This window comes from Rhizoctonia solani, chromosome 8 (genome assembly GCF_016906535.1).
Source record: "Rhizoctonia solani chromosome 8, complete sequence".
Classification (NCBI taxonomy): domain Eukaryota; kingdom Fungi; phylum Basidiomycota; class Agaricomycetes; order Cantharellales; family Ceratobasidiaceae; genus Rhizoctonia; species Rhizoctonia solani.
In genome coordinates, this window is record NC_057377.1 from 1,833,205 (window position 1) to 1,852,439 (window position 19,235).

Genomic DNA, 19,235 nt, shown 5'->3' on the forward strand with positions numbered 1-19,235 from the left:
CTGCATACCGCAGAGAGTCGTATTGTCTTGGGCAACATCTTTTACAGAAAAAAAAAATGCATATTATGATGCAAGCGCCCAACTAGGCCCTGTATGCGCCAAGTGATATCGGTTAAATGTGTTGACAAGAGTGTGAATCAATCAGAGAAGCTGTCATTGATCTTCATAGCTACATTGTGTTCCTGGATACACTCGATCTGCCTCTGCGACTTGAACAGCCGCAGTCCCCGTCGCAAGTACTTAGCCTACGCAGCCGAATCTTCGCAATAAACTGCTGTTCATTGGTTCACCCCAGCCTCCAGACCTACACACATTCATTGAAAATCATCGAATTTTATCTATGCTAAATTAACAATATGAATAGCTCTAAACCCAGTTTCTCGGCGTCGCCAGCACTTCGAGCATCTGAGCCTCCCTGGACCCGCTCTGGGCGCCAACCTCTGACATGTATTCCCACCGTGCAGTCTCGGGCAACGTCATCAGAATAGACTCGATGCGCGCGCTCGGCGTTTGCAATCCAAATTTAGTCCCGCTTTTACAAGCCAAGCCATCATCAGCACTATAGTCGAGTAACACATCTCGAAAATCAAGGAAAAGCTCACCGGTCGACGACGAGGTTGAACTCGACATAGCGCCCTCGACGAATCAGCTGCCACTGACGCTCCTCTTCGGTCCAGGGCGTAAAGGCCCGACGGTGCATGATGGGTAAATAACCAGGAACGAAAGATTTTCCGAGGGATTGGATAAATGCAAAGCATTCCTCGGCGGATCGGGGTCGTGGACTCGGGTCGGCGTGGATATCGATACGGTGAGTGTTGTGCGAGCTCATGTCGTCGAAGAATATCCCTCCGATCCCGCGTGCTTCCTATTTTCCAAACCGTACCGTCAGCGGACGCACACGATCGTCGGGATTTAAAAAGACGAGGAGGGGGGGAGACGTACCTTGCGATGAGGAATGTAAAAGTACTCGTCGCACCACGCTTTCATTGCAGGATACAGATCTTTTCCAAAGGGCGTGCACGCGTCTTGGATCGTCTTGTGAAAGTGGACGCAGTCTTCTGGGTAGAGGTACGATGGGGTCAGATCCGAGCCTCCGCCAAACCACCATGCAAGCGGCGTCCGATCTGAAAACAAACCGGGAATAAACTACACTTTCTACATGACTATTGAAATCCCAACTCACCCGTCGACTCGTCAGAAGGATCCACATCCGCCTCGTCAATCTCGAAATACCGCCAATTGGCATGAACCGTGGGGGCATGCGGACTCCGAGGATGAATGACCAGACTCAAGCCAGCAACAAAAAACGGCAAGCCAGCAGGCGGGATGTTCTTCGTATCGATCGGGAGCCCCGCGTGGTCCGCTCGCATGTGCGCAATGGCAGCGGGGGGCAAGCGGCCATTAATAATCGAAATGTTCACACCGGCCTTTTCCAGCGGCGCAAACGGCGGTGCGGCCGACGACAAGTTGTCCCGCGGTTTGTCTGTTCCCTGGAGCACGCACGAGAGGCCGCTCCCTCCCTCGGGTCGGGTCCACGAGTCGCGTACGAATTTCGGGCCTTCGGGGTCTAGGGATTCGAGCGCGAGGACGATTTCCTCTTGGAGCGATCGTACGAAATCGGATATCCTGCTGCGCATGGACGACATGGTGGTGGTGGACGACTTGAGGATCTACGATTGGATTCGATTTTTTTTTTCTTCCTCCTTTAGGGATGTTATGTATTTAAGGTGGAGGTGATCGCCGATCATCACTGGTCAATTGCCCCCCACACACAGAATAGCGGCCATTTGCCGGCGGCGAGCCCTGAAGTATTTCATATGTGTCGTGCCGGGTCTCACCGGAAGCGCTCGGAGCCTTGATTGGGAGTCTTGTGTGTCGGACCTCGTTGATGAAGGCCAGGGAAAATTAAGGGCGAGTTGAACTCTATTCCGGGTTGGTTTGATTCTGTTGTATATCCGTATAGTCGACTTGGGTTAATGAGATTGGATGCACGAATCATAAATCCCATGGTTCGGAATGCGCGCTGGAGAGAGGGCCTGGAGTGCATGACTGGGTCTTGACCGACTGATAAAAGCGACAGTATTTGAGTCATGTTTTGAGACTTGGGTATGATCGTGTCTCTGGACTTTACAGGAATGATGTGGAATGGCCTCAAATGGTATGAGTGCCGGTTCCAACCGGCATTATATCCATCTCGGGGCGTCATTTTTATTTGGGAGTTTGTATTTCGCGAAATGAATCCAAATTGTTAGTACAGTAGACTCTTGTTCCGTGCTTGTTGATGGGCTCCAATCAAGGTAGCTGAAACCCGGATTCCAGCCATCTTCTTGGCTAAACGGCAATAAACCCTCTCAAAAGGAGCATAGAATGAACGAGCGTGGAGTGAGAATCTACTGTATACTACATGATAGATGAATGACGGTTGTTCGGCCCTTGGTCTTTAGTTATACTCACGGTAATATCTGGGCGGCAGTATAGTATATTTAACCCGCATATAATACCGAGACTACTGTTCGCCCATCCAGTTCTCTGAAGCCCGGGTAAAACTGTTGGCAAAGAGCTACGGGATGCTTGTAACTTTCACCTTGAATATTCAGGTTGTGACTACTTGAATGCAGACCACCAAAGGGCTCGACGTAAATAGTGGTATCCACAAGGTTCAAGCTCATTTAACGATAGGAACTCGAGTTGGAACAAGCTGTGTGCCTCCTGGATGTGGCCTATTCTTATCTAATAATGGAACAAGGTCTTAGGCGAGTAAGGATGTCAATCATGGCAGGTCGAATAAAAGTTTTGAAGAATTTGAGTATCAAGTTACGAGCTTGTAGTCACGAGATAACCATAAAGTAGACACACCGATAGGGGACTCTACATATGAAGAAAACGACTGTTCACGGACTCTATCGCAGGAATCCCATTTTGCTAATGTAATTGCCCCCCTGTCGTTTAATACAGCCGCTTTCGTGTAATTTCAATACTATACCATCGTATCGCCACTTTGTACAGCCAGGTGCGTCTTCTTGTACTCAGGGACCTACTAGTCTTCTTAAAAGTCACTTTTAATATATTTCTCAAAATTGTCTGCGCAGTCGCTTGTACTGGGGGCTCCTTTGAATTGTAGCTAGAGCGACAAGACCCCAGGAGTTGAAGCAAGGCTGGACCCTGAGCTTGGTTGTTGTTTGGTTACCACGGCCAGTCCACAACCGCGCGCCATGGATCGCGAAAGCCAAATTAAGCGCGCTTATAGACATCTTTGCGTGAATCAGATGTGTCATTCTGTTGCTGCAGAATGATAGACCTGTCTTGTTCTTTGTGCCTGTATTCCAACACAACGACTTCTATTGGTATTTCACATGAGTTCTGTCATTGACACTGGCCTCGTCCAATGCACATATTGAGGTATGTATGGTGTTCATGACTTGGAGAAGAAAATCTATTTTATGTTCATTTGCGCCGAGTAGATGATGCAGGCGAACTTTTTGATTTTGATTTTTCAGGAACAAAAAGTTATGGTTCTTTTGGCGATCCGCGGGGTCAATTACATATCTAGGTCGGTCATGATTCTGCCCGAATGCCCGGAATAAGTTCCTTCTCTCCAGACTTTGTCCCACTTGGCTGCTCAAACGCCATATTCGGTAGTCTCCTTCAAAGCCAATACGTACCAAAACTTGGTCATTCATGACGCGATACATAGCCCTCGGACCTCCCAGCCTACAACCACCCGGACCGTCTGATTCGAGTATAAAAACCGACCTCTCGAGCAGCTTGAACGCAACATCTTGCCAGAAATACTCGAACTCGACGTATCCCTAAGCGACTCAAAGTCTGTCGGTCTAAACATTTTACTCCGCTCTAATTGCTACAATGTCTCACACTATCAAATGGGGAGCCGGGCTCTCGGTCGCTCTACGGTCGCTCCCAGCTTTAATTTTTCCTCCAGCCATTTCTATCATTACTCCTACTCTACTCGCCCAAACCGTGCCTCTAGATTCCAGACCTGAGCTTTTACAAGAATTTCTAGGATTGCCAGTCCTGGTTCAAGCCGCTGCTATTTGGGTTGGCTTTGTTGTCTTGCGGAACTTGATTCAGCGGTTACAGCGTCGTGCCGATAGAAGGCGCCTTGGTCCCGATGTAATCGAAGTACCGCGGGTAAAACTAAGTTGGCCGTGGAATCTTGACTTTATTCCATTGTCGATTCGTACTCGCGAAGCTGGTAAGCTGATGGTTTAGTTTGGCATGTATCGAATTAAACAAAATAACCACCATATGGATCAGGTTATTGCGGGGAGCCATTCGGTCAGCTTGCCAGTGAGTATGGCTATACATTCAACCTAGGATTGTTCGGAGAAGATCAGGTATGTTAGGGGTTTGCTACTAAAATAACGCCCACCTAATTAGGGTGTCCTATACAGATTGTGACCATCGAGCCCGAGAATATCAAAGCTATACTGAGCACTGATTTTAATAGTTTTGAGAAAGGTGAGAGAAATGTTGATATCAGCTTTATAATCGCCGGTTATACTGACCTTTAAATAGGACCTAAAGTTCAGGAGAAGATGGAGAGTGTTCTAGGAAAGGGCATTTTTAATTCTGATGGTACATCGTCAATCTTAGTCTAATAGTGTGTATTTACTTACCATCATAACTAGGCGACATGTGGAAATTCCATCGTGGAATGACTCGGCCGTATTTCTCCCGTGACCGCATCTCCCACTTCAACAATTTCGCCCGTCACTCTGACCTCGCCATCTCTAAAATTCTCGCTCGACTCAACGAGCCTGCTCGACCTGGCTTGCCTATGGCGGTGGACATCCAGGATCTGGTCGGTCGATTCACTCTCGATTCCGGAACCGAGTTCTTGTTTGGCCGAGACGTTTGTTCCCTCGAGTCGCCCCTACCTTATCCACAAGAAAAACCCAAAGACGGTGCGGCATCGTTTTCGATGGCATTTGGGCGTGCACAGGACTTCATGGCACATCGTTTCTCATTAGCGGAACTGTGGGCATGGCTAGAGCTTTTCTGGAATCGTACGGAACAAGACATGGACATCATCAACGCATTTGTGACCCCGCTATTAACGAATAAATTGGAAGAGAAACGAGCACTTGGATCGGATGTAAAATCTAACTCTGTGACGAGCGATGGCGTTGCGAATGAATTAGAAGAAGCCCAGGATACTTTATTAGATCATTTGCTTCGGCTAACCGATGGTAGGTGGGTATCATATATGCACGCTTCATTTGCTGACAGCAAGACAGACATCTCCGTGATCAAAGACGAGCTCATCAACATCCTGGTAGCCGCTCGTGATACAGTGGGTACCAGATCAATATTCCTTTAAACTAGTCGCAAACAATTGAGTAGACAGCTTCGACCTTAACGTTTGCGGTGTATTTACTAGCTGAGAACCCTCAAGTCATGGCGAAACTCCGTGAAGAGGTTCTCAATCGCCTGGGAGCATCCAACCATCCTACCTCGGAAGACTTCAAGCAGATGAAGTATCTGAGGGCTGTATTGAATGAAACTCTGAGGTTTGTATATATCTACTTACATTCTACAGTGGTAATAATTTAGGATTTGGCAGGCTATTCCCAGCTGTACCCATGAACGAGCGTGCTGCCGCCAAGTCCACGGTTTTGCATTCTGGGGGAAAGAAGTACTATGTCCCAGCTGGAGCCAAGTAAGTAGACTCTCCTTTTCATGGTACTTCCACTTATCGACTCCATCAGTATGTCATATTCTGTAATACACATGCATAGACGCAAAGATCTCTGGGGTGTAAGTCTCCGTTATACTTCGACTGTTGAATTTTATCGTAAATTTATTTAGCCGGATGCTGAAGATTTTGACCCCGAACGATGGCTAGATGAACGATTAAAGAAATACGTGACCCCAAACCCGTTCATTTTCCTGCCCTTCAACGCGGGTCCCCGTATCGTAAGTACAGCATCTCAAGGTGCAATTTCCCCAGCTGACATTTTTTTAGTGCCTTGGTCAACAATTTGCATACAAGTAAGTCTCGACGTCTCCCTTTATGAATAAAAAGTACTTAACAAACGTATATATATAGCGAAGCCTCGTACTTCCTTTCTCGCCTTCTGCAGCGCGTAGAGTCGATTGAACTTGTTCCCGATGCCTTTCAAGACGGCACTCTGCCACCGCCTGAGTGGAAGAACGGAGAAGGCCGCAAGGCCTATGAGAAGGTGTGGCCGAAGAGCCATCTGACAATCTACTGCAATGTAAGTTTTGATATCTTAAGTTTATCCCATAAGTGCTAAAGCTGTTCAGGGTGGGCTCTGGGTCAGGATGAAGGAAGCTACTCCGGCTACAGAATAAGCATCTCTTTACAGTGTCAGTTAATTTTCTATCATATAATGAGTCCCTATTCTGTGATGCGCTACGGGGCTCAAAATGTGGAACCGTTTTGTTCTTCAGCGCTATATATGATCGATTTCTCAATATCAACACACTAGTCAATAAATTCGCTTCATAATTGCTTGCTACCTTGTTATAGCGCAGTTGAAGAGTATTAATCTTCATTTACTAACAATCTTCTCGGCAAGTTGTAAGGGTTGCACGATAATCGTATGACAATTCCCATTGTATGCGTTATCCTTGCGTTACATGATTACACTCATCTCTCACCTTGCCTGCTCCCCTGTGTTTTGACTACGCTTGGTTGTCGACTATATACGTTGATTGGGTTTGTCCTGTTTACGCATATATCGTGACCGTGCACCTTACAGGGTCCTAGGTGACTCCCCATCCTGACTTTGTCTTTACTCTTATTCAGTCTTACAACTTATCATTCGACCTGATTTTGTCACAGGTTAAGTCTATATAAATACAATAAGTAGAGGATTTAAGCAAAATTTGACACCTTTTCCTCGTCACTTCTTCCACTATGTGTTTTATCCGACACCCCACATAACCGATGCACATTCATCTATTCCCAAGAACAAGCCCGTTCTCTCCAGCGCGGAACTTACCTTTTATCAAGGTATCATAGACGATCAAGAATTGTGATGTAATCTTTAGTGCTCTTGCTACAGCTCTCGATTTATTTACCTCCTTGCTGCTACAGTACAAACGCGGTTGGATGCTTTATTATATTCACGTTGGATCTTGTGTTCACCGAGGCTTTAGTAATTCATAAATAAAACCCAATAGGGAAAGAGAGAGTTAAATTTGGGCTGTTCATTGTATGTAGGGCTCCTTTCAACGATACTCTTATCAGTGTATGCAAATCAGTAGTTAGGAAAGGAAGAGACCATGAATTTTAGGGGACCATTGCAGTGTGTGCGTCCTTGAGCTACTGTGTTCATGACTCTGACTTCTGCTTACCGCTTTTCATGGTTCATCTATGCCCCAGAATACTTGCCTCTACCACTGGAGGAAGTTGGTCATGTCTTCGACTTCCTTGATGTGTATGGGCACGTGCTCTCCACAAATTTGAAATTATCGCCTGAATTATCACATGAATTGAGTCCACAATGTGACATTGACGTCAGCTCCTCTTCGTGAGATTCTCAGAAGTGTCTTTCCCGGACTTTAGTTAAGGAGGAAGTCTAAAGTGTCCTTTTACACCCAACAGGCCGTGCGTATGGAACAATATATATATATATCTTTTTGAAAGAAGTTGCGGTTTTGTGGCAGCGTGAAAGCTTCCTGGAGCAGGTGAGTCGGTCATGATTTTGCCCGACTGCCCGAACTAAACCTCTTCTCTCGGAAATCCCACTCCAGCTAGCCAATCACAGGGCGGTCAGGCGCAACCCATAAAATGTTGGAATGCTTCCAAATGCCAATACATGCTATGAGTTGGTCATGCGCGGTACGCAATACATGGACCTCGGACCATTACGCTGAGGCCCCTCAATTGGCCAACTCAAGTATAAAACTCCCCGTCGAACTGGCTACATTACAGTATCTATTTAAGTCGGTTCGGACTTAATCTCCTGCTGGTCCTCCCAAAATATCTACTGAAATACGAGTACTGCAATGCTCAAATGGGGAGCTGGGCTTTCGATCGTTCTACGGTCTCTCCCTGCTTTATTAATCCCCCCACTGACTTCCATCCTTGCCCCTCATTTACTTGCCCAAGCCGTATCTCGGAATTCTGCACCTAAAGCTTTAGAAACGTTTCTCGGACTTCCATTCGTGGTTCAAGTTGCCACTTTTTGGTTTGCTTTTGTTGCTTTGAGAAGCTTTATTCAGGACTACCAGCGTCGGGCTGACAGAAGGCGGCTCGGCCCAGACGTGATTGAGGTGCCACGGGTGAAATTAAGTTGGCCGTGGAATCTTGACTTTATTCCATTTGCGATTCGTAGCCGTGAATCTGGTGGGTCCACAGCTCAGCTTTATACGAGGGAATCAAAAATAACCACTATATGATCAGAATATTGTGGGGCGGCGTGGAGTAGACTCGCCAACGAATATGGGTATACATTCAACCTCAGACTTTTGGGAGGGGATCAGGTACTTTCAAAAATACCTCGAAGAGAACTTACTAATGATTGTTATTTCATCGTTAGATCGTGACTATGGAGCCCGAAAATATTAAAGCTATTTTGAGCACTGATTTCAACAGCTATGAGAAAGGTGCGGTAAATGGCAACGTTTGGTCGTGAATGATAATAACGTCAGGATAGGGCCTTTATTTCAGCAGAAGATGGACAGTGTTCTCGGAAAGGGCGTCTTCAATGCTGATGGTAAGTATTCAATTACAATCTATTGGTATGATTTCTGAATCTTACAATGATCATCAGGTGATATGTGGAAGTTCCACCGTGGAATATCTCGACCGTACTTTTCTCGCGACCGCATCTCCCACTTTGATAATTTCGCTCGCCATTCTGACATCGCCATATCGAAGATTCTTTCCAGGCTCAACGAGTCTGCTCGACCCGGTTTGCCCGTCGCGGTCGATTTTCAAGACGTCGTTGCTCGATTTACACTCGACTCTGGAACCGAGTTCTTATTTGGACAAGACGTTCGTTCCTTGGCCGCGCGTCTGCCTTATCCTCAGGAGAAACCTCAGGACGATAGCGCATCGTTTGCGGTGGCGTTTGGACGTGCCCAAGATCTCTTGGCTGATCGCTTTTCATGGGCACATTTATGGCCATGGCTGGAGCTTTTCTGGAATCGTACAGAACAAGAAATGGAGGTCATTGATGCATACGTGACCCCGATCTTGAAGAGGAAATTGGAAGAAAAACACGACCTTGGCTTGCACGCTAAGTCCAAGACTGTGATGGATGGTAACCAATTGGAAGAGGCAGGCGATACTTTGCTGGATCATTTGGTCCAGTTAACCGATGGTGAGTGGATATGGTATGTGGGTATTTCATTTCCTAACAGGAAGGTAGATATTTCTGTTATCAAAGACGAGCTCATTAATATCCTGGTAGCTGCTCGTGATACTGTACGTACCAATCTCCTGTCCCTAAAGCAATTGCAAACTATTCAGTAGACCGCTGCAACCTTGACATTCGCCGTTTACATGCTGGCGGAACGACCCCAAATCATGGCTAAACTCCGTGAGGAGATCTTGAGTCGTTTAGGAACATCCAATTATCCTACCCCCGAGGACTTCAAGGAGATGAAGTATCTCAGGGCTGTACTAAACGAGACTCTTAGGTTCGCTACTACTTCCTTACGGTCTGCATTAGTGGTAATTAAGAGCTTGGCAGATTGTTCCCAGCTGTACCAATGAATGAACGTACTGCCGTCAAGTCCACGGTTTTGCATTCTGGCGGAAAGAAGTACTATGTTCCAGCTGGAGCTAAGTAAGTGGGGTTTGATGGTTATAGCCTCCCACTCATTGACTACATTAGTATGCCATATTCTGTAATACATATGCATCGACGCAAAGATCTCTGGGGTGTGAGTCTATATTCTCTTTTTACCCATCGGTTTTGAACGTATAGTGATGCAGCCTGACGCCGAGGACTTTGACCCCGAACGGTGGCTGGATGAACGACTGAAAAAATACGTGACCCCAAACCCGTTCATTTTCCTGCCCTTCAATGCTGGTCCCCGAATTGTGAGTGCTACGTATCAGAGCGACTCTTATTCAACTAACACTTTGTTAGTGTCTTGGCCAACAATTTGCATACAAGTAAGCGCAAAATTCGGTCCTGATCACGGAAATATTTACCCAAAGACGCATATAGTGAAGCATCGTACTTCCTTTCTCGCCTTCTGCAGCGTGTAGAGTCGATTGAGCTTGTTCCCGAGGCCTTTCCAGATGGTACTTTGCCACCGCCTGAGTGGAAGAACGGAGAGGGACGCGGGGTCTATGAGAAGGTGTGGCCAAAGAGTCATCTAACAATCTACTGCAACGTAAGGTTTCTATGTCATGAGTTAATGCCTAAGGGTACTGAGAACCCATCCAGGGTGGATTGTGGGTCAAGATGAAAGAAGTCGCCCAAGTTACAGAATAAAGTATTTGATTGCATTGCTGGTGCTGGTGCTAGTATGTGTCTTTCAAACATTTCCTACTGTGTAATTTAGAACTCGAAAAATGACGTCCATTAATCAATCGTGTTGCATAATTGATTTCAAGTCATCATTACAGTAATCTACTGGGCTTAGCCCCTAGTCGTTTAGAACACATAATTCAGTTCCAAGGTATTGATCTCCTCCATTTACTAACAATCCTCTCGCATGTCAGCACCAAACCTGCAGATAGCCTCACGGCCCTTTCTTCATCCCTTCCTCCGACCCCAGGCGCACGTTCGCCTTTATCCAATCCCTCAAACACCGTTGATGCCCACTGTCCTATTCCCAGCAACAAATCTGCCTTCTCCAGAGCAAAAGTTTGTCCCTCGTCTAGCTCCAATGCGCTATCGAGAACTGTGAGTGCGAGCTCCAGTGCTCCCGCTATGACTCCGGCTTCAGTTCCTTCTTCGCCGCCGTTACGCGAAAGTGGTCGCGTACCGACGGCCAGTGCCAGTTCTGCTGCATCTGGGGCCAAGACGTGCAGGAAAGGTGGAGAATGTCTCGCAGCATGGAGTAGAACGGCCAAAGTTCCCAAAAGATGGGCCATCACAAGTGGACTGAGAATCATCCCTGTCCCAGCCCCCGCCTTCAGATGCCCTCCATTTCTCGCGTAGGCTTCGTGCGTCATTGATGATTGGAGGTGAGCCCAGAACCGATGGATCAATGGGCTGACAAAGTATTCAGCTGCCACTTGCGCGAAGGGAATAACCGGGGTTTGGCTAGAGAGATACCCAAGTTTCAACTGGGAGTCTGAACCGGCCGGAGTGACGCCCGGCGCTCGTTTGTGACCGACACGCAGCGACCTTTCGCGAACAATCTGAGGTATAGACTCTTCGGTCTCCTCTTTACTACGCCTGATCGCCATGCCACTCAGATCGTCCACGAGGGTGGATACTTGAGAACCCATCCCTTCTATCAACTGTTTCCTAGGCCCTTCGATACGATTTGCTGGTGGAGGAAGATCGCTTTCGCGCATATACTTCAAATGAGCGGCCTCAGGCAGAACCTTGCTTGGGAAGTCGACTCGCGGGCGTTTGGATGTGTCACTAGGAGGCGGAGGAATGGGCAGGCCCGCAAGTTCGCGCGCACCTAACGCCAGCGCATTGAGCATTGTGAATCTCTGAGAAGTAGAGTATTGGTGGTGAAAGAACTGCTCAATGATCGTTCTGGGCTGCTGGTAAGCATAAAAGGAAGAAAACATATAAAACGACCTACGGGGCAGCCTTGGTCGGACAGCATGCGACCAGCGCAACCAGAACACTTTGCCTCCTCTCCTCGAATCTATCTAGCTCATAGTTGTCTTGTAGCCCCATAAACAGGTAGGCCAGATTGATTGCGTTTTCCTCTGTTTGCTCTTGTCAGGATAAATCTATCTTACACCATACATACACAACTCACCGAGTTCACTTCCGTACCCCCTCTTCTTCCTCACAAGCTCCGCCCCGACTTCCAGCGCCAGCTCCACCCTGGCCTTCTCGTCTTCTGCATCCCCACCACCTCTTCCTCCCGTGATCCCCATTCCTCTCCTCGTTTTGTTCCCCAGACCGAATCCTTCCGCTGGCTGCACCTCCACCGCGTTCTTTGGCGCTTCCACAAGTAGTGCTCCTAGTTCTGCAAGGTATACTGGACGAGGTATGGGGCGGCGTCGTAGGGTCGGGTCTGCCAGCTCTGATGGGGTTGGTGAAGGGGCGCGGGAAGATGTAGGAGAGGGCGAGGTGTAGCCAACCAAAGAGTCGTCATCCGAGTCCGGCTCAGCAGCTGCGCTGCTTTGTTTCTGTGCTAATGATGGATCGATAGAGGGCTCGTCTGCCTTTGAGCTCCTTTGCGCCTGACTCATTGGGTCTTGTGCAGGCTGTGTTTCTTCGTATCGAAGAGTGTTCAATATGTCCATTGCCTCTGTTCGCAACTCCTGCGCCCAGGCCTGCCACTCTGCCTTCTTTTCTCTTCCGATATCACCACTCTCCGTATTATTATTATCCTCCCATCCCCCAAAGTTCAGCTTGCCTCCCGACACGATCTCTGCGACCAACATCCCACATCTCCGTACAGCTTCGTCTCGATGAGATAGATACGTGCCTACAGATCGAATAAACGTAGGGGAAGTCGATGTCTTGACGATTAGCGGGTGAAGTTTTGATCCGTCAGTCGTAGCCGGCGGAGATGGGGGGAACGTCGAGGAAAGGCCTTCAGTTGCACGGACAGATGTCTCCTGAAAGCGGGCGATCAACCCGCCAAGCGTAAGCACCAGCACACTGGTCAGATCTACCAAACGAGCTCAGTACGGTTCGGGACTACAGGGGTTGACATACATCGATGTTCACTCAGTAATGCTCTCGAGATGTGCTGAGAATCTGTCCATCGTGCCAAAACGTATTCCAAGAGGACAGATAGTCCATTATTCTCCTGGTCGTCATGTTCCAGAGTAATATCGTTTTGCAGAACGTCATCCACAAGATTTGCATCAATCTCCGTTACTCGAGTTGCGTACGGTTCAGCTTGGGCTACAACTGCCCATCTGACCAACGCACGACTTATTCGTGAGCTCCACGACCGCCCACTTCCGAGCACAACGTTCCACACTTCCGGAGGAGCCTCGATCACAGACCCAAAGAACAGAGCGAATAGCCGGCTAACTTCACGGTACGTCAGTTGTCCATCTTGTTCCTCAGCTGTGCTTGTTGGCAAAGACATAGAGTGGTGGATGAATGTTAGCAAGGATTGCACGAAACTGAAAAGCACCGTGCCGGGTAGGTTTTGTGTCGTCTGGCTCCAGACTCGACCGTACTTGTCGTCCCAATGGGCCAAGCATGCTCGCAAAGTGGCCAAGAAAAATAGACCATCCGCGAAATGTCCGGTTTGTGCAAGTTTTGTGATCGTCTGAGCCAGTTTACTTGTAGTCTCTGTCGAAACTACAGAGCTATAAGCATGACTGGCTGGATGGTGTATGTGAACCCACATTGGCCATTCGTGGCAACCGAATGGATAATTCGCTCAGTCGCTTTACACGTCTCTAACATAAACTCTCTGCGAAACATATGTATCAGCGAGCTTCTGTGGTTCTTCAATGGTGGACGTACCTCGGAGCTAGCACACCTCTCACCTCTCCTAGACGTGCGTTTGTGGCTTTGATGGAGATGCTAACCCAGTTCTTCAGCGTCTCGTTCCACTGCACCTCGCTACTCGATCCCGCTCCCAGCTCCTTGTGAAATATGCTCCAGATCTGGTCCAACGGGTAGGCTGCCACAAATCTTTCGAGAATCGTAATTGCAGACGGAGATAGCGGTGGGACAGTCAGCACGTTCAACGCTCCTAATACGAGACTCCCACATCCATTTGGCGGACAGAAAAAGTGCCACAGTAGTTCAGTCTGACCTTCCCACGCAGGGAACACATATCCGAGAATCGTAGATTGGAGTGTCACAAGCTGTCTCGTGCTGGGAGGGGTTGCGAGTTTGGGAGACCCTTGTGGATTGGGATGAGCCCCCAACGATAAAAGAGGCGCGCTAAGTAGAAAATGGAGCTCATCAAGTGAAGGGATGGGTTGACGTAGCCGAGTGATGATCTCCTGGAGGGAGATCGTGGTTGTCATTCCGAGGATTTGACATCCATAGCACGTGGCAATTTCCCATATTTCTGGTATCCTTCGGTCCAAATCCAGATTGTAGGCAGCCCAACTTCGCGTGCAATTTTAATGAATCGGTTCTATTTAAGCCATCATGCATGGTACACCACTTGAGAGAATTGACTGGAGATTACATAAAATGTTTGTGTACACGCGCAAAAAGAAGCACTTGAGGTCAGACCTTCAACTCTATAAAATATATACTATTGAAGTCGATGAATGAATTTCACTTTGGCACCCGCTGGCTTGCACTACATGAGCTCCTTGTTTAATTCTAAGAAAAAAAGAAATATATATGGGCCTGAGTACTCTGGTGGTATGAAAAATAGAGGTTTATGACGACTGGTGGCAAAAAGCCGGGTAAACATTATGTTTAAATCATCACATGGAGCGAAAGGAAAAGTGTGCATGTAGTGACATCGCTCCGACGCAAACAGCCGCTAGTCGGAGACGTAGCATCCCGACCACCTGGCACCTAACAGCAGCTCCTGTTGCGGGATGTGCCATACTCTGTCTTCTGTGGCAACGTACTCGAGATGTGGTGATGGCCAGATGTGCCAAGAGGTAAGCTCATGAGGTATCCACATCAATGGTCCTAAGATATCGTCTGTGACCCATCCATCCTCTCTTATCTGCCAACTTTTCAGACGCCAGGGGCGACAGCGTATCGGTATTATAGGACTAGGCGATGGAATGAATGGTAGCATGATGTTGAGCACTGTATGCCGCGTATTCCACACCCGTATCGTCTGATCTTGCTTGGAGTACGACGCCACTCGGGAACAATCCGGCGATAGTGACACAGATGTGACTTCTCCACCATGACCCCAGAACGGACCTGCGTCCAGTGTATTTCTTGATAGGTCCCACACACGTACACTACAGTCGCGCGACCCAGTAGCTAAATGGCTAGAGGCGGACGAAAATGCAAATGCTGTGAGCTGATCGGTATGACCATGAAGTGGCCCCGCAACATGAGATTGATCGAGAGTGCTAATGACCTGAACGCTATGATCAATGGGGCTGTATGCGGCATGAAGGGGTAAGTCTGTCCCTGGGGGGGCGATTCGATACAAGGGGATGGGGGTGACAATCGGGGAATTATGCCATTTCCATATAGGCTGGCCGTTGGAGCTACCATACTGTGTGAATGATACAGGCAAGGTGACCTGAAGAGGGGGATAAATTGCCCATATTCTGACGGTCTCATCAGAAGATCCAGAGATGATTCGACCCCCATCCGATGAGTACCTAACTGACCAAATTATGTCCGTGTGACCAACAATTGGACCCGCAACAAGTGACCCATTGCTAGTCCTCCACACTCGTACAGTATGATCATGAGAGCCGGATGCAACAAGTGTGCCATCAGGCGATACTGACACCGAGTTGACACCACCCGTATGACTCGGAAAGCGAGTGGTCACGGCTGACCCATCAGACACCCTCCACACACGAACGGCCTTGTCGCCTGACCCACTGACAAGTCGACTGCCATCGGGAGTGAACACAACAGAGTTGACAGAGCCTGTGTGACCTCGAAAGGGGGAAGCAACAGGGGCGCCGTCGTCCGAGCGCCATAGTCGGATAGTTTTGTCGGCAGAAGCAGAGGCAATGAGAGTGCCGTCGGGTGAGTACGTCACGGAAAGGACTGAGCCGGTATGACCGTGCAACGGGCCCACAAGGAGTGCACCACCAGTGTCCCATATACAAACGGTCTTGTCCAAGGAGCCAGAGACTATGCGCTTGCTGTCGGGTGAGAACGAAATCGACCAGACCCAGTGGGTGTGACCCTGACACGGGCCGGCAACAGGAGTACCAGTGCGCACATCCCATACTCGGATAGTGAAATCATCTGAACCTGAGGCAAGTAATCCGCCATCAGGCGAAAATACAACCGAACGAACGCAGTTGGTGTGGGCCTTGAATGGACTAACAAGTAACGCCTGATTGTATGCGTTTCGTATACTCACTTTTCCGTTTTTGCATCCAATTGCAACTCGACTCCCATCCAGTGAACAGGCAACCGAAAATACTTGAGATTGAGTATTCCAGGTATTCAATGCGGCTGTATTTCTATGCCAGTTTATCAGGCCGCCCTTGAGTTCCAGCAGCCCCTGTGTTCGGCGCCAATAGTTTTTGTACACCAGACTCGACCTCGGCCACCATGGAAGCCATGAGATGTATATGTGCGGAGTAGACTTCGCCGCTCCGCTCGACGCAAAACCTGCCACAAACTTCAGCGAGTCGTCCAGCAGGGGCGCCATGTCAGGTGTCCGCTGCTTCGATTGCTACTCACAACAATAGTCAGATAGTTTCAGAGACGTGTTATCAAGCACTCACCACAACCCAACCTTTTGCCTTCCCCAGAGAATTTGTGCCTACCACCAACTCGCCTCTCACGCTAAGCACCTCTAGCCAGAACAGCAGTCGCTTGGTCAGGAACCCCCTGAGCAGGATCCGTAGGATGCCTGAATGTGGTGAGTGCGCAAGGTGATCAGCCCAGTGTCGACACGCATATGAGAGTGCGGGCGAGATTTTGCGTTGTATCCTGTTTTGTAGGTCGGAGACATCGCGGTCAAGGATGCAGGATGAAGGCAGGTCGCATATGTTGAACCGTAGCTGCTGCTCCATTATTCTGAAGCATCGCTCTGCTAGATCTTGACTGTATAATGTATAGCTAAATTGCTCCATCGATAAGTAGTGTGCTAGGGTTGGTAGTGGGCCAGATTCACTACTTGCTAACGCCAGTTCGTTACCAGTTACCGGACGCAGCGCACTCAGCAGCGGCCGCAACACCGTATATAATCTCTGTACGTCGGATATTTCGTACAATCCAGCTACGGTATCCACACTGATCGGCTCCCGGGTAAACAAGTTAAGGCATACAAGCATTCGTATGAATTGCTCAGCATTCGGGTGCTTCCATCCTGCGTTTTGGATGCAGTCAAGTCCAGTCCTGAAAAGCTCGCTAATCCTTGCATTTTGTGTCACAACTTCGGATGTCATCTCGACCACCGAAAGAATATGCTTATATCTGTCTGACCGTCGGTAACCGGATTTGACTGTACGGGCGATGTAGGCCGCATTCTTGAAGTGGAGACTGGATTGGAGCACAAGCTGACTGAGCTGAGCTGATGAGAGCGGCACACATGATAGCTCCTCTTCGAGAAACCGTAAGATATCGGCTTTCAGACACGTAGGCTCCAGGGCATCCAAGTCCAACCTTGCGCACGGTGCGTGTTCTTGAGCTGTATTTGTCCACATATATGACGTTGGCTGGGTCGATATAAATAATCGCAGTGGTAAGCCCGTAAAGCACCGGAGCAGCACATCGAGTATGCTACTTCCGTTACCACTATGATCATCGTCACATTCGTCTAAGCCATCGATCACAACCACAGCACCATCAGAGACGGCGTCTCCGACCTTCTCCAGTGGATCTTGAACCAACCGCTCCCATTGCGTTTCTGGGCTTGTTGGATGGGCCCCAGCCCCTGCTTCAAGAATTCCGTGTAATGCAAGTCGAAATGACATGGAGTAACGGGAAAGCTGATATGCGATTGTCGGTATGATCCGTGTTGTGTCTCGACACTCGGCGGAGGTGCGAGTGCAAAAAAAACTTGCACCCAGCAGCCCTCGATGTTCAAGTTGCTTGCAGAGCGTGTATGCTATTGTTGTCTTGCCAACTCCTTGCATACCCTTCATCCAGTAGACTCTGGGTGCATTAGGGTCGTACAGCCATTGATCAAGAGATGCCAAGACTTCTGTATGTGTCCCTTTAGTGCATGCTCTGCGTCCAATCCCTATTGACATAAACGAGCTATATGCTGCTTTCCTTGCTGGGCACAGCGTTTCCTCGAGTGTGCTCTGCATGTATGCCCCGTTAAAATATAATCCAATACACAAGCACGAGACAAAATACCGCCACGATCTGCTGTATGTGTGCCCGTTTTTTTGCCTTGAGATTATACTTTAGTTTTGACACTATGTGAGTTTCATTGTCCATGATACGCAAGCGTACACCTGCCTCAAGCTGCTTCAGAAGCTCAATCACTCGCCAATAATACTCCGTTTCTTCGCCGCTACTCTCTTGTTCCAAACGGATCTGCTGACTGAGCTCAGGATGTTGTTCTCCTGCTTCCGTTTCTTGTGCCTTTCGTTCTATCTCGCTGCTATCTGTATCAGTATAACCCAACCGATCGCGCTACAAGCGATGTACATACGTGACGAGTCCATACATACAATCCGATGCACTCCAATGACCTTGTTTTACTAGCCGCTCGGCGAGCGAGTCGCACAGTTCCTTGAGCTCTGATATAAGTTTCATCTCATTATTAGTGCCTTCTTTCTGTAGATAGCGTGTCTCAGCTTTGCTTGGAGGCAATAATAGTCAAGCGCACCTCCATCGTATCGGAAAAGCCGAGTAGATCATCTATAGCTGAGCCCAGCCGAGGTAATAAGCCTGAGCTCTCTCTCAGCCGACGAAGTGAGATATTTAAAGCTGCCCAAGCTGTGTTGGGTGTGGTCGTATCTGCATATAATGCGTTGGCACTTTGTGCTTTTTGTTCAGCGTGAGTAAGGCTAACGCTTGACGGTGAGCACGAGGATCCCTGCTCCGAAGCTGGTGATTTTTCATTGAGCTCAGATCGCTGCGACGGTGAGCGAGGTTTAGAGCGACCAAGCCAATCTGGAACTGCCAGCTTTGATCCCGAAATCTTGGATCTGAACAGCATTATACCGTAGTCTGTGGTAGACTACGTTCTTCTTGAGCGTTAGTTTATAGCATGCCAAACGCGTGACTAACAGACTTTTGGCGCTTCTTTGACTGTATCTGAACCGAGTACAAGGCTGGTGCTTTGCGTATTTACGTGGCAGTCGCGAAACTGGAAATTCGCACGCGAACCCTATGATTACAAATGAAGAGGCTGTGCTCTCATATTACCGTTGTGACGTTGTATTCATCATCTTGAGAGCGCGGGTAAGTCAGAGCTAAATGTAAGATAATCTCCGCTCCGACTATGGTGTAGCGAGCTGGGGTTTCCGTGGAAAAATCCCCGTGAGCATATATATGAAGTATGCAAACAAATACAACGCATCATGTGGATACGCA

The 19,235-nt window shown here is 48.4% G+C and overlaps 5 protein-coding genes across 5 annotated transcripts; 2 read left to right on the forward strand and 3 right to left on the reverse strand.

Annotated features, from left to right (window-relative positions):
• Positions 1-366: 366 nt before the first annotated feature.
• RhiXN_10017 (coproporphyrinogen III oxidase) lies at positions 367-1,646 on the reverse strand (the record flags this gene model as incomplete). The annotated part of the gene is made up of 4 exons (XM_043329833.1): positions 367-532; positions 603-865; positions 943-1,124; positions 1,184-1,646. 4 exons carry the CDS (start codon positions 1,644-1,646, stop codon positions 367-369), a joined length of 1,074 nt encoding a protein of 357 aa, XP_043182667.1.
• Positions 1,647-3,864: 2,218 nt separating this feature from the next.
• RhiXN_10018 (cytochrome P450 family protein) lies at positions 3,865-6,336 on the forward strand (the record flags this gene model as incomplete). The annotated part of the gene is made up of 13 exons (XM_043329834.1): positions 3,865-4,213; positions 4,276-4,355; positions 4,413-4,479; positions 4,537-4,596; positions 4,650-5,210; positions 5,259-5,314; positions 5,365-5,531; positions 5,585-5,680; positions 5,760-5,778; positions 5,830-5,937; positions 5,987-6,012; positions 6,071-6,239; positions 6,289-6,336. The coding sequence occupies 13 exons, from the start codon at positions 3,865-3,867 to the stop codon at positions 6,334-6,336; spliced, it is 1,806 nt and encodes a 601-aa protein (XP_043182668.1).
• A 2,204-nt stretch (positions 6,337-8,540) lies between these two features.
• On the forward strand, positions 8,541-10,442 carry RhiXN_10019 (cytochrome P450 family protein; the record flags this gene model as incomplete). Its single annotated transcript, XM_043329835.1, has 11 exons — positions 8,541-8,598; positions 8,649-8,708; positions 8,766-9,317; positions 9,366-9,421; positions 9,470-9,636; positions 9,690-9,785; positions 9,834-9,882; positions 9,935-10,042; positions 10,092-10,117; positions 10,173-10,341; positions 10,395-10,442. 11 exons carry the CDS (start codon positions 8,541-8,543, stop codon positions 10,440-10,442), a joined length of 1,389 nt encoding a protein of 462 aa, XP_043182669.1.
• Positions 10,443-10,580: 138 nt separating this feature from the next.
• Positions 10,581-14,089, reverse strand: RhiXN_10020 (telomere length regulation protein; the record flags this gene model as incomplete). Its single annotated transcript, XM_043329836.1, has 7 exons — positions 10,581-10,583; positions 10,655-11,666; positions 11,716-11,845; positions 11,899-12,762; positions 12,810-13,409; positions 13,457-13,524; positions 13,578-14,089. The coding sequence occupies 7 exons, from the start codon at positions 14,087-14,089 to the stop codon at positions 10,581-10,583; spliced, it is 3,189 nt and encodes a 1,062-aa protein (XP_043182670.1).
• A 473-nt stretch (positions 14,090-14,562) lies between these two features.
• On the reverse strand, positions 14,563-18,858 carry RhiXN_10021 (Vegetative incompatibility protein HET-E-1; the record flags this gene model as incomplete). The annotated part of the gene is made up of 5 exons (XM_043329837.1): positions 14,563-16,413; positions 16,466-17,992; positions 18,048-18,294; positions 18,349-18,473; positions 18,526-18,858. The coding sequence occupies 5 exons, from the start codon at positions 18,856-18,858 to the stop codon at positions 14,563-14,565; spliced, it is 4,083 nt and encodes a 1,360-aa protein (XP_043182671.1).
• Between the last annotated feature and the right edge of the window lie 377 nt (positions 18,859-19,235).